We start from the raw sequence: 14,443 nt of genomic DNA on the forward strand, positions 1-14,443 counted from the left end.
GCACTGTGATGGTTGTAAGTGTGAGGACCGGTCATTAGTAGGTTTTTCTAGCACTGTTGTAAGTCCAAACCATCACTAAACGAATGGTTGTTAAGTGAGGACTACCTGTATTTTCAATAGCAGTTTGGTGAGCTACAAAATACTACCATTGTGCTTCTCTAGGGAGCAAGCCATTGATACAGGTCAGCCTGGCAATGTTTGTGTTTTCCCAGGGTAGAGCAGAAGACAGCAACTCAAATAATTAAATAGCTGGGTTGGCTGTCCACAAGAAGACTGCTGCGCTTGGAGCGTTTTAGTTAGAAAGAAGGTGGGGAAGGTAAAATAGCAGTGTCTGAAACCATACATGGCCTGAGAAACTGGGATAGAGTTTTTCTCCCTCTGTCACAGTACTAGAATTTGGGGTTCTCCATGGAAGCTAAGAATAAAACATTTCCAGGTAAAAAAGTTCTAACTGTGGAACAGCTGTTCCAAGTGCACCAAAAAGCAGCCTGACCTTGATTTGGGTTGGTCCCACCTCTGTTCCAAGATTGGAATGGCCCAATTTTAAGTCTGACTAGTTCCAGGACACTTTGAATAGCCTATTTTGAGATTGGACCACTTCCAGTAGACTTGGAACAGTCATCCCAAGGTTGAAATGTCTCAACCTCCAAACCTTTTACGAGCCTTTCAAGTTAATGCAGGGAGATTCAGAGCCACTCAGAAGTAGTTCTCTGTCTTCCACCTGTTTAGTTGGCTTTAAAAGACCAATTCATGAAGAAGTATGCCATCCATCATTATTAGCTTTGATGCCCACACACCACCTCTCCAGTCAAGGCAGCAACAAAAGCCACCCAGTGCACAAAACCTGTGGAAGAGGATGATCTTCTAACCTAACCCTAACCCAACACATGGACAGACTCAACCATAGTTTCAACTGGGAAACGGCGAGCATCCTAAACCAAGCCAAATCCAAAAACGCCAGAGAATTCCTGGAAGCCTGGCGCTCAGGCAAAGCAGCCATCAGCAGACACATGGAGGTAAACAACATTTACGTACCATTCAAAAGAGACCATAGAAAAGCCAAAAGACCAGAACACTCCCTGGCCAGCAATCAACACCCAGATAGGCAAAAATCAACACTAGGATTAACACAAGATGAACCATCAGACAGCACAATACACCCCAATCAAGGAACTATTAACTCAGGCAATCAACCCAGCAGCAAACAACAGCCCAATGAAGGAACTCCCAAGGAGAGAACAACACCCCCACCAACACAAGCCGGGCAAGCCACGGTCTATAAACTGAGAGCAGGGCCCTCTCCTGTTGGCACTGAAGATGTGGCCTAGCCTGGCAATGAAACGTCTGCAAGAAAACAACAAGGCTCAGAGAGCACCAAGGACACCACAGGACGATCACCTTCTTGTCCTCCTTGTAAACTTGTAAAATCTCACTGGCCACCGTGTGATCCAGAATGCACTTCTATATGGAACCTGGTCTAGCAGAGTTCTTGGGTGGACTCTGTCTCCCACCCCCCAGTAGAAAATACGGCCACCAAAGTGTTTGACAGCGACTTTAATGTTCCCCAAGGAAGCAAGCAAACATGAATTCTGCTCTCAATTCATCCTCACAACACCATCCATGTTCTGAGATCTGCAGCACCTCCATTGGGTATAATGCCTCTCATTCCACATCTTACAGCCATCCATCTTCTCAGTGAAGGAAGAACCTCATGACAGAACTAGATTTCATGGTTATTATTTGAAGAGTACTTTTAGGGAAGGACTGATAGGAAGAGGTTTTGGAGTGTTCCCTCCTCCAAAACTAGAATGGACCAGAAATGCAAAAGACGACAGCTACTGAAAAGTAAGAACACCTTTGAAGATTAGCCGTAGCTTGGAACGGCTGCTTGCATTTCATTCTTTTTGGAATGCCTAAGCAGAGGTGCTCTTTCCTTTCTTTACTTCCCTATCTAGTTCCTTCTTCCTCTCATCCTGTATCCATCCAGTTTTTTCCTTTCTCTTCCATCCCTTCCCAGCGAAGCGCCTCTTCTTCTTATCTCCTCCCCATCCTTCCTGAGTCTAATTTTTTCCTGTTACTGGTAGAATCAGAATATGTGCATGCATGTGTGAGGGAAGGGTAGATGTACACAGATGGAGGAATCAATTTTATAAACGGGATACTTTATTTTGTAGGCAATTAAGTTTACCCCATAGTTAATAATTCATTTTTGCAAACCTGGCCCTGCTCTTGTTTGGAAAATGACTCTTAGGAAGCATACAAGAACACACATTCAGGTACAACACATGCACCCATCTATTAGGGAAAGTGAAACCTCCAGGAATATTTCAGCTGGAGTTGAGAACTCTAGGTTGAGAAGGTACAGTTCTGTTGAATAGGATTTTTATCCATGTTTATATACAGAATGTGTTCACACACGTGTTTATCTGTGTTTACACACATTTTTACTTGTGTTTACATATACAGGTAGGTTGTGATTAGTGCAAGTTTGAATAATGCAATATTTGATAAATTGATACAGGTCGTGTTTAATGTGACCCAAAATTCAGTTAAGGTGAGGCTGCAATCAAGGCTAGGACATGCGCAATTGCGATTGGGGTTTTAGATGCTGCTAATCTTCATGTCCCCTTCCTGGATCACTGCCTTGTCATGGCAAAGGGGCTTGTGTATCTCAATGAAGCCATGAGCTATGCCATGCAGGGCCACCCAAGACGGACAGGTTATGGCGGAGAGTTCTGACAAAACGTGGTCCACGGGAGAAGGAAATGGCAACCCACTCCAGTACCCTTACCAAGAAAACGCCATGGACAGTATCAAAAGGCTAAGAGATATGACGCCGGAAGATGAGCCCCTCAGGTCGGAAGGTGTCCAATATGCTACTGGGGAAGAGCGGAGGGCAATTATGAGTAGCTCCAGAAAGAGTGAAGCGGCCAGGCCAAAGCCGAAGGGACGCTCAGTTGTGGGTGTGTCTGGAAGTGGAAGTGGAAGGAAAGTCCGATGCTGTAAAGAACAATATTGCATAGGAACCTAGAATGTAAGATCTATGAATCAAGGTAAGCTGGATGTGGTCAAACATGAGATGGCAAGATTGAACATCAACATCTTGGGAATCAGCAAACTACAATGGACGGGAATGGGCGAATTTAATTCAGGTGATCATTATATCTACTACTGTGGGCAAGAATTCCTTAGAAGAAATGGAGTAGCCCTCACAGTCAATAAAAGAGTGGGAAAAGTAGTACTGGGGTACAACCTCAGAAACGACAGAATGATCTCAGTTCGAATCCAAGGCAAACCATTCAACATCACAGTAACCCAAGTCTATGCCCCAACCACTGATGCTGAAGAAGCTGAAGCTGACCGGTTCTATGCAGACCCACAGCACCTTCTAGAGCTAACACCAAAAAAAGATGTCCTTTTCATCACAGGGGATTGGAATGCTAAAGTAGGAAGTCAGGAAATAACCGGAATAACAGGCAAGTTCGGCCTTGGAGTACAAAATGAAGCAGGGCAAAGGCTAATAGAGTTTTGTCAAGAGAACATGCTGGTCATAGCAAACACTCTTTTCCAACAACACAAGAGACAACTCTACACATGGACATCACCAGATGGTCAATACTGAAATCAGATTGATTATGTACTTTGCAGCCAAAGATGAAGAAGCTGTATACAGCCAGCAAAAACAAGACCTGGAGCTGACTGTGGCTCAGATCATGAGCTTCTTATCGCAAAATTTATTTATTTATTTATTTACTCTTATTTATATTATTTATTATTGTAATTTTATACTGTGTATTTTATTCATTGTATGATTGTTGTTTTAATTGATTACTGTAAACTGCCCAGAGTCCCCCGGAAGGGAGGAGATGGGCGGGGACAAATTGGATAAATAAAATAAAATAAAATAAAATTTAGGCTTAAATTGAAGAACGCAGGGAAAACCACTAGACCATTCAGGTATGACCTAAATCATATCCCTTATGAATATACAGTGGAGGTGATGAATAGATTTAAGGGACTAGATCTGATAGACAGAGTGCCTGACGAACTATGGACGGAGGTTCGTAACATTGTACAGGAGGCAGCAACTAAAACCATCCAAAAAGAAAAAGAAAGAAAGCAAAGTGGCTGTCTGATGAGGCTTTACAAATAGCTGAGGAAAGAAGGAAAGTGAAAAGCAAGGGAGAAAGGGAAAGATATAACCAACTGAATGCAGATTTCCAGAGAATAGCAAGGAGAGAAGAAGGCCTTCTTAGATGAACAATGCAAAGAAATCGAGGAAAACAATAGAATGGGAAGACTAGAGATCTCTTCAAGAAAACTGGAGATATCAAGGGAGTGTTTTGTGCAAAGATGGGCACGATAAAGGACAAAAAAGGCAGGGACCTAACAGAAGCAGAAGAGATTAAGAAGAGGTGGCAAGAATATCTGGAAGAACTATACGAGAAAGATCTTAATGTCCCTGTTAACCATGATGGTGTGGTCACTGACCTTAAGCCAGACATCCTAGAGAGTGAAGTCAAGTGGGCCTTAGGAAGCATTACTAATAACAAAGCTAGCGGAGATGACAGTACTCCAGCTGAGCTATTTGAAATCCTAAAAGATGCTGTTATTAAAGTGCTGCACTCAATATGCCAACGAATTTGGAAAACCCAACAGTGGCCACAGGATTGGAAAAGGTCAGTTTACGTTCTAATTCCAAAGAAGGGCAATGCCGAAGGATGTTCAAACTACCGCACAATTGTGCTCATTTCACATGCTAGCAAGGCTATGCTCAAAATCCTACAAGCCAGGCTTCAGCAGTATGTGAACCGAGAACTACCAGAAGTACAAGCTGGGTTTCAAAGAGGCAGAAGAACTAGAGATCAAATTGCCAACATTCGCTGGATCATGGAGAAAGCAAGAGAGTTCCAGAAAAACATCGACTTCTGCTTCATTGATTATGCTAAAGCCTTTGATTGTGTGGATCACAGCAAACTGTGGCAAATTCTTAAAGAGATGGGAGTACCGGACCACCTTACCTGTCTCCTGAGAAACCTGTACGCGGGACAGGAAGCAACAGTTAGAACCGGACATAGAACAACCGACTGGTTCAAAATTGGGAAAGGAGTACAACAAGACTGTATTTTGTCACCCTGCTTATTTAACTTATATGCAGAGTACATCATGAGAAACACCGGGCCGGATGAATCACAAACCAGAATTAAGACTGCTGGGAGAAATACCAACAACCTCAGATATGCGGATGATAGCGCCCTAATGGCAGAAAGTGAAGAGGAACTAAAGAGCTTCTTGATGAGGGTGCAAAAGCTGGCTTGAAACTCAACATTAAAAAACTAAGATCATGGCATCTGGCCCCATCACTTCCTGGCAAATAGAAGGGGAAGAAATGGAAGCAGTGACAGATTTTATTTCCTTGGGCTCCAAGATCATCACAGATGGTGACTGCAGCCACGAAATTAAAAGACACTTGCTCCTTGGGAGGAAAGCTATGGCAAACCTAGACGGCATATTAAAAAGCAGAGACATCACTTTGCTGACAAAGGTCCATATAATCAAAGCTATGGTTTTCCCGGTAGTGATGTATGGCTGTGAGTGTTGGACCATAAGGAAGGCTGAGCGCCGAAGAATTGATGCTTTTGAACTGTGGTGCTGGAGAAGAATTTTAAGAGTCCCGTAGACTGCAAGGAGTTCAAATCAGTCAATCCTACAGGAAATCAACCCTGACCATTCATTAGAAGGACAGATACTGAAGCTGAAGCTCAAGTACTTTGGCCACCTAAAGTGAAGAGAAGACTCACTGGAAAAGACCCTGATGCTGGGAAAGACTGAAGGCAAAAGGAGAAGGGGACGGCAGAGGATGAGATGGTGAGATAGCATCACCGATGCAATGAACGTGAATCTGAGTAAACTCTGGGAGACAGTGAAGGACAGGAAGGCCTGGCGTGCTGTGGTCCATGGAGTCACGAAGAGTTGGGCACGACTTAACAACTGAACAACAACAACAAATCTTCATGTGTGCAAAATTGAGAAAAGGAGGATTCTGTCAGAGGAAAACAGTACAATTTATAAAAAGAAGAGGCTTGTTATTACATTAGAGCAAAAATTTGATGTAACTGAACAACATGAACGTGGTCATAGCAACACTAAAACAGAATGAGATGCTGGAATGCCTGAATCTACGGTAGAATTTTGTTGTTTTTATTTTGCTTTCTGTAAGTACTCTGTGACTTCGTTAACCCTAAATTTAAATTATATGTGCATTCTTTTTATCCTTTATTGTGATATTTCATTAATATACAGTACATATAAAAAAATCACGTTTAAAATTTTTCATTGCCTATTTCCGTCGAGCTGGAACCGATAACCATGTTTTCCACTGAGGGATCACTTTGAACAGTGTGAATCTGAATAATGAGCCCATTTCGTGGGATTCATTAATTGCACTGAGACCTACTGATACTGCTCTCCTGTACACTCTTCCTTGGGTGGGGTGGAGGGGAGGATAATCTAAAAGTCAGGGTCATTTTCCTACGTGAATGCAGGGAATCACCTCTGCACCTTCAATCCGAAAGTGACGGTAGGGGAGTGATTTCCTGTCCCTTGTATTTGTCGGCTCTCATGGAATTTCTCTGAAGTAGTGAACTCACTTTCCTTCCATAAAAATCTAAAAATGCACGCCCAAATGCCAGAGATTTCATGGCTGCTTTGGCCAAATTACTTACTTCCTCTGTAACTGATGAAGGTTTTAAGGGGAAAGGAATTGCGTCAGGGACCGCCCAGATGGCCTGTTTTGGGGCTTCCTGGAATTTCAATCAAACGATTAAAGGAAGTGTGTGGATAGTCTGCACTTTGGACCTACGAAACCACCACTCTGGTGTCAAAATTCCTTGTTGTATTTCTTTCTGTTCAGCCCGTAGAAACCTTTCCATTCCCAGCACACGCCGATTCTGCCATCAGAAAAGAATGCAGCGAACCTCTATCAGCTCAGCTAACAGCAGTCCTGACCTTGCTTGACAACGTATTAGCAGAGAGTAGGAACCTCCTATGGCTGGCCTTAGAAGTCAGGCATTTCATCCGCAGACGGGGATGAAATGACAACCAATCCACAACAGGAGAACCACAGATTGCCCATTTCAGAGATGTATACCCTTCAGCACCAGCTTTGCAAATTCCAACTCTGGTATTTATAACAGCTTTTCACACGATACCCACAGACTGGCCTTTTGCCCTGATGTCCTCCTAAGTCTGCAGTCCTACCTGTGCCTGCAAGAGTTTTAAGTTGCCTGAAACTCAGTGGGACTTGTGGGCAGGCAGGCCTGAAATTGTTCTGGAACGCCTTCCGAGATATTCCTGGGATTGATCCCTAGCCAAAATGCACATCTTTGGCGCATTTGCAGTGGCCCAGGAAAGAGAGCATAAAAGAGGCCGAGCGCTGTCTGAGGTTTCTTTCCCAGTGGCCAAGAGACCAAATTATGCTCATTTGCTCTCCTCTTTATTTGCACGCAGTGGTGACTTAGCCAGCTCACTTGGCTGAAGCAGTCTGCAGGATCTGCAACTTTCTGGGAAGAAATTCTCCTCCAAGATATCAGCGCAGCCATCCTATAATCATCTGTATATACCTTCACAAGACACTGCAAACTCAAATTTATGTTGGAAATGTGCACAACATGCTTGGTGGACTTGCAAAAAAGCATGACACTTCTGGGTTCAAATACATAGAACGATACAGAGAATTTTAAAGATCACCATTCAACTGAAAGCAAATTTTTTCTTGCTGGGATTAATGGACAGTCAATTAGAAAAGAGCCATGGAAGATTATTTTTTTAAATAAGATGACTGTTGTGAGGCTATTATATGCGCAAAAATGGAAAGACTCTGAAATACCCACAATGGAGGAATGGTTGGTGAAGCTGACAGAGTTAGCAGAGATGGCAAAATTAACTTGTTTGATTAGAGAAAGATGAACTACATTTATCAGTGACTGGAAACCCCTGATGGGTTTTTCTTGCTGAAAAAAGAGAAAAACTTGTGATTTATGGGTTTGAAGATTGGAAAGGGTAGCTTTTGGAAAAAGGAAATTATGATGTAACCTTAAAGAGAGAGGGTAAAATATAAATGCATTTATAACTGATCGGAAGCTGCTTCTTTATAATATTTTTTCTTTTTCTATTTTCTTTCTTTCTTACTATTCTTCCTTATTTTCCTTGTTTCTTTTCTAATATTTGTATTGCTTTTATCTTGTTAAAAATTCCTTTAATAAAAAATGTATTAAAAAAACCCAAGACATTGCAAACTCAATGCCTACCTCCTGACTGAGACAGTCCCTCTCCCTCAGTCCTAGGAATAAGGAAGCCAGAGCAAACTTCTTCCGAAAATGCTGCCTAGAAAACTGCAGGGACTGGTCCATGTAGGTCACCAGAAGTCAAGAATGACTCAAAGTCAACGTAGAGTCAGTCTAATCTAGTGGTGAAGGTGCTGGATCAGGAGCAGGGAGACCGTGAGTTCTAGTCCCACCTTGGGCACAAAGCCAGCTGGGAGACCTTGGGCCAGTTCCTCCTTCTCAATCCAAGGAAGAAGGTGTCAAAGGCAAACCACTTCCAAAAATGCTGCCTAGAAAACTGAAGGACCTGTCCATGTAGTCACCAAAAGTCAAGAGTGACTCAAAGACACGCACATCCATGCACGCACAAAGTTGTTATCCAGTCCTCAAATGCTAGGCTGAGATTGCTATCCGGATACTGGACATAATTAGGGCATGCATTGTTTTTTTTCCCCCCACATCCCAGCTAGAAATGTCTTCTGGTCCAAAGTTCCTCCCTGTTCTTCTGCTCTTTCTCTGGATGGGAGGGCATTCTAACCACTTCTGGCTCAATATGTAGCTTCATAATGGCTTGATCCCATGTGTCCATGGTTTTTGTGCTTGAAGGTCAGACCTGATTGTCCTTACTATGTTATACATCAGCTAAGTTGGACTGGCGAAGCTTCAAATTACAATGGCTCAACCTCTCGGTTGGAGATTCTCAAGTTTTCTGCAACCATTTCTCACTGAGTCGTTTAGCAATGCCTAAGATTGCCAAGCAAATTCCACACTTGCAGAAGGGACTCCTTTCCAGCTCTGACTTCTTGAATCCATCTAGAATTGTCTTTCTCTCCACAAGAGCAACCTAAGTCCAATCAAATAACAACATGCCTTCTTCTTCCCATAAAATAAGCAGGCCTTTCTGCCTTACCATCTTCTCTATTTTAGGGAAAGAAGGCACCTAAAGTTCTTACGAGAGCCAGTTTGGTCTAGTGGTTAAGGCAGTGTTTCTCAACCTTAGCTACTTAAGATGGGTGGACTTTAACTCCCAGAATTCCCCAGCCAGCCTGGGGAATACTGGGAGTTGAAGTCCACCCATCTGAAAGTTGCTAAGGTTGAGAAACACTGGGTTAAGGCGTCAGGCTAGAAACTGAGAGACCGTGCGTTCTAGTCCTGCCTTAGGCATAAAACCAGCTGGGTGACCTTGGGCCAGTCGCTTTCTCTCAGCCCTAGGAAGCAGGCAATGGCAAATCACTTCCAAAAAACCTTGCCAAGAAAAGTGCCGGGACTTGTCTAGGCCGTCTCTGAGAATCAGACACAACTGAACGGATTTTTTAAAAAAACCTTCTTGTGGCTGTGATGGACCCCTACATGAGCTATGACTTCATCCCAACTGTGTGTTAGGTGATGGAGGGCCTCACCTCTCAGCTCCTAGCAAAGAAAATAATGCTACCAACCAGTCAGGTTGGTTATCAAAGCTATCTTAACTTGAAAAAAAAATGCTCTTAAATCCTTACTAGCAAATAGTAAGTCAATAGAAACGGAACCATATTTGCAAGAACATACCCAGAGGGTTGGGTAGACCCAAATTGTTTTTCCTGCTGAATAAATTGATTGCAATAGGTCAGGACAGGCCATTTGCTTTTTAAAAATTTATTTCATTTAAAGGAAAAAAAAAAAGAATTGCCTCAGTAAGGTAGGCTTTTCCCAGGCAACACTCTCATCTTCCCAAATCGTAAAAAGAGAGACGGGGAGCGCGTGTTCCTGAGCCATTACACAAAGTCACGCAGGCTGTGCATTAGCGCAGACAGAGCAGTTCAAGCTATTATACTAAAATAACTGGTAATTGGGAAGTTACATCCACACTCAGGGAACAGCGATAAATAAAAAGCACACCTCAACACGTGAGCCCCATCTTTTATGTGACAAAGACCGTTAAGAGAGCGACTGGCTAGTAGCCAGCATATTCTGAGTGCTCCAGTTTCACAAGGATCATCTCCATCACACAACCACTGGCAATATGGTCACGTCCCACAAGAAGGGCTATTCTCCAGTGGAGGAACCTCACTTTTCCTTTTTTTTTAAACCTCTCAGAAGCTGGGAAGAGCAGAAACTTCCTCTGGGCATCAGAAGTGTTTTCAATGCTGCCCAAACTGCAACATCGCCCAAGTTTACACCTGCTGCTCTGGAGCTTGGAGCTGTGGAGTGACTGCTCTACAGAAGGACTCAGCACTTAGAAGCATGCTGAGGCTCGCCATAAGGTTATTGGAAGCAATGCAGTTCTGGGATAAGGTTGATGGAATGGTCTGTGGGAATGTTCTTGAGAGACAGGAGGAAGAGGAGGAGCAGATTAGACAATGGTTAGATAAGAAGCAGCTGAGCACAAAGGAGAAACGGGGATTGGCAAAAATCTCAGAAGGGACCCTCCCCAGTTTATTAGACTGTAAATGTGAGGGGGGAGAGATGTACTCTCAGACTTGCAAGATTCTGGTACTGTAGCCTTACAATAAAGGTAGAGCTAGTACTCATGATTGGTGATTCTTGTCTGGACTACCTCGAAGGGCTGACAGCTGAAGAATCCACCCAACATTTGGCTGGCTGAGCTCCTCCTCCTCCTCCTTTCAAACATCCTTGATGTATCTTACCCTTTCCATGCACAGTTTACAAACCCAGGATTTGGGTACAAGGTCTGAACAGCCCCCCTCTTCTTCCACTGCTGCCAGCTGACGCTCTCTATCTAAGCAGCTCCTGCCATGTCTCGCCAACCTGATGTGGGAACAAGCCATCTGCACGTAGGCGTCTGTCTGCCGTCCTTGACGAAGAAACAACATCCTCCTCTTCACCTCTGGGATGTGGAAGGGACCCAGATGGCACGTCATCCAAGTGGGTAACATACAGGCAGGCGCAGGCGGCAGAAACACAACACAAACGCATCCACCGTAACGTACCAGAGCTGGGGGAAAACAAGCTGCCTCTGCTTAGAGCTTTGATGTCTAGCCAGGGAACTGCACTAACCCAAGAGACACTGAGCTGGGAAACCTCACTTGGAAATACGCTTCTTTAGTGGAACATCTCTGAATGAAGCGTTCTGGGAATCCAGAAGGTTTCTCAAAATCTCGTTTTTTGTTTTCCAACTTCTGAGAGCCAAAGAACACACGTTCTGTGCTAAGTTCTCTAGGCTTACTTCGTCTTTACACTGAAAAAGGTGGTATGTTTGTACTTTATCCATCACTTTACTTTCCGGCCCCTCCCTTGCCGTTCTTCCAAGCGGCTGGAGGGAGAAGACAAAAGCAAGTTCTCCCCATTTTACTCCCCAAATAACCCTTGGGATTGGTCCAAGATAATTTCTGAGATGCTCTAATGCAGGGTTTTTCAAACCATGTTCCACAAAGCCCTACCGATGCGTGAGAACTTGATGGGGTCCCTGAGAGACAATGGGGTGGTGGTGGTGGGAGTTCACTCAGACACAGCCGATTTTCTGTCACTAGAACTTTGCTTCTTGATCAGGCCTTCTGAGATTTTATGGCGCTGAAAAACTTTGAAAACTTCTGCTCTGCAGGCTGGTTTCATGCTTCAGGCAGGACTAGAACTCACGGTCTACTGGTTTCCAGCCTGGTGCCTTTAACTACTATACCAAACTAGCACTCATGATTTTAACTACACCAGCCTTCTTTCAACCAGGTGCCAGCCTGAATTATTCAACTGTGGCCTCATCATCTTAGCATGCCCTTGGCCAACATGCCCTTGGCCACTCAGGCTGAGGAAAGTGGGAACTGAAGACTAACCATCTGGAAGGTACCAGCTACACACTCCATCCTGGTGGAAAAGAAGCCCATTCTTTGCTTCTGAATGAGTCAACCATCCTTTTGACTGGAAGTTGGTTGGACAATTCCAGCATTAACATGAAAAGTGATGCCTTGCTATGCTTCTGAAGCAGGCAGCCAAAAGTCAGAAAGTGTCTGGCATCCTTTTCAGACTGAACGTTGTATTAAAAGTGTAAGCTTTCATGCACAAAAGCTGATGCCTTGTAATAAAATGTGTTTCTCTGTAAAGGTGATACTTTTACTGTTTCTGGTTTTTGGCTACCACAGAAGAACCATAATGTAGCCTACTTTGAACACATTGTGCAAACAGCCACCTCTTTGGAGAAGGCTCTGATGCTGGGAAAGGTGGAAGGAGGGAGAAGAAGAGGATGACCAGCAACAAGGGGGAGGGATTCAGTTACCATGGCGATGGATGCGTCAGTGGAAGACCTGAAGGACCAGGTTGGGGACAGAACTTCCTGGAGAAAACCTATCTGTGGGGTCACTAAAACCTAAAGCAACTTCATGGCACACCATCCATCCATCTATCCATTTCTATCTGGGCAAGTCACACAATTCCTAAAGAAATCCAAAATCCTGGAAAGGTGGGAGGAAAGAGAAGAAGAGGACGACCAGCAGCAAGGTGGATGGACTCAGTTACAGTGGTGATGAGTGTACCATTGGTAGACCTGAAGGACCAGGTTAGGGAAAGATCATCATGAAGAAAATCTATGTGACTGCTCGAAGTTGATTACAATGGCATATAATCAATCAATCAACCAACCAGAGGAACACAGATGCCTGACTCCAGGTTTCTCTTGCCAATGAGATCTAGGGATCTATTTTTGCAAGCAGACGAGACAGGGCAACTACTTACCACTCAAAGTGTGTAGGCTCAAATTGTCTAGCAAAACTTGTTCCTCTATTGTCAGTGCCATGATGTCCTGGGAGCTCGCAGGCCAACATTCAACTTTCTCATAATCCAGAATGCTGGAGCTATTAAACATGACAGGAGAATGAGGATATGGTGAATAGGTTGCTTTTTGGATCAGTACTGCTATCACTCTCTCTCTCTCAAAACTGAGCTTTTACTTCATCCTTCCTCCAAAGCAAAAAGATCATACAGGTAGTCCATGTTTAACAACCATTCATTTAGTGACGGTTCAGACTTATAATGGTGCTAAAAAAAACCATCAACTTATGACCAGTCCTCACACTTATAACCATTGCAGCATCCCTGCGGCCATGTGATCATGATTTGGGTGCTTGGCAACCGGTTTGCATTTATAACCATCGCAGCATCTCGTGGTCACGTGATCACCATTTTTGACCTTCATGGCTGGCTTCTGCCAAGCAAAATCAGTGGGGAACCACGTGATTTGCTTAATGACCACATGGTTCACTTAACACCTGCAGTGATTCTCTTAACACCTACTACAAAAAAGGTCGTAAAATTGGGTCAGATTCACATAATGACCATTTTGCTTAGCAACCGAAATTCTGGTCCCAATTATGATCATTAAGCGAGGACTACCTGTACTTAGTCCATTTAAACTGCAAAAATGTGCAGGTTTCCTGCAGATCATTTGGTCTACAAATTCCATTAATTCCTGTCCATTGCTAAGGTACTTGGAGTTTAAAATAATATTGTTGTTAGATTAATATCCCACCTTTCTTTGGGCAGGTCAAGGTGGTGTGCATAATACTTCTGCCTCTTATTTTCTCCACAACAACCCTGTGAGGTGGGCTGGGCTGAGAGAGAATAATTGGCCCAAAGTAGCCCCCCAGCTTCCCTGCCCAGATCCAAAGCTTTTCTGAGGATACGCACTGATTCTTTGGAGGGGGCTAAGCAGGCAAAAAGGTGGACATGAAGTTGCAGTGCAAGTCCACCCCTTTCATACATGTACATGGGCCCTTGGACTTACAGAAGGAGTGGGGCTTGAACTACTGTACAGCCCTGTGTCCAATTTTTGCATCTTTTGAGCCCTCCTTACAGATACTGCTTCACTGTGAAGAGTGACAGCCTCGTGTGGCGCAGAGTGGCGGGCGGCAGCACTGCACCCGAAACTCTCCCCACGACCCAGGTTAGGTCCCAGCGGAAGCTGGATTCTCTCTGGGCAGCCGGCTCAGGTCGACTCGGCCTCCCATCCTTCTGAGGTCGGTGAAATGAGCACCCGGCTTGCTGGGGAAGGTGATGGCTGGGGAAGGCAACGGCAAACCACCTCGCTCTATAGTCTGCCAAGAAAACATCGTGAAAGCGGCATCCCCCCAAGGGGTCAGATGTGACTCGGTGCTTGCACAGGGGACCTTTCACCTTTTCACTTTCACATGGTTCCT

At 44.2% G+C, this 14,443-nt stretch overlaps 1 protein-coding gene across 1 annotated transcript in view; it reads right to left on the reverse strand.

The window, feature by feature from the left end:
• GPAT2 (glycerol-3-phosphate acyltransferase 2, mitochondrial) overlaps positions 1-14,443 on the reverse strand; it is a 73,801-nt gene that overhangs the window by 25,778 nt on the left and 33,580 nt on the right. The window contains exon 11 of the mRNA XM_063311203.1: positions 12,984-13,102. Coding sequence (XP_063167273.1) covers positions 12,984-13,102 — 119 coding nt within the window. The remainder of the gene's footprint in view (positions 1-12,983; positions 13,103-14,443) is intronic.

This window comes from Candoia aspera, chromosome 9 (genome assembly GCF_035149785.1).
Source record: "Candoia aspera isolate rCanAsp1 chromosome 9, rCanAsp1.hap2, whole genome shotgun sequence".
NCBI classification, from domain to species: domain Eukaryota; kingdom Metazoa; phylum Chordata; class Lepidosauria; order Squamata; family Boidae; genus Candoia; species Candoia aspera.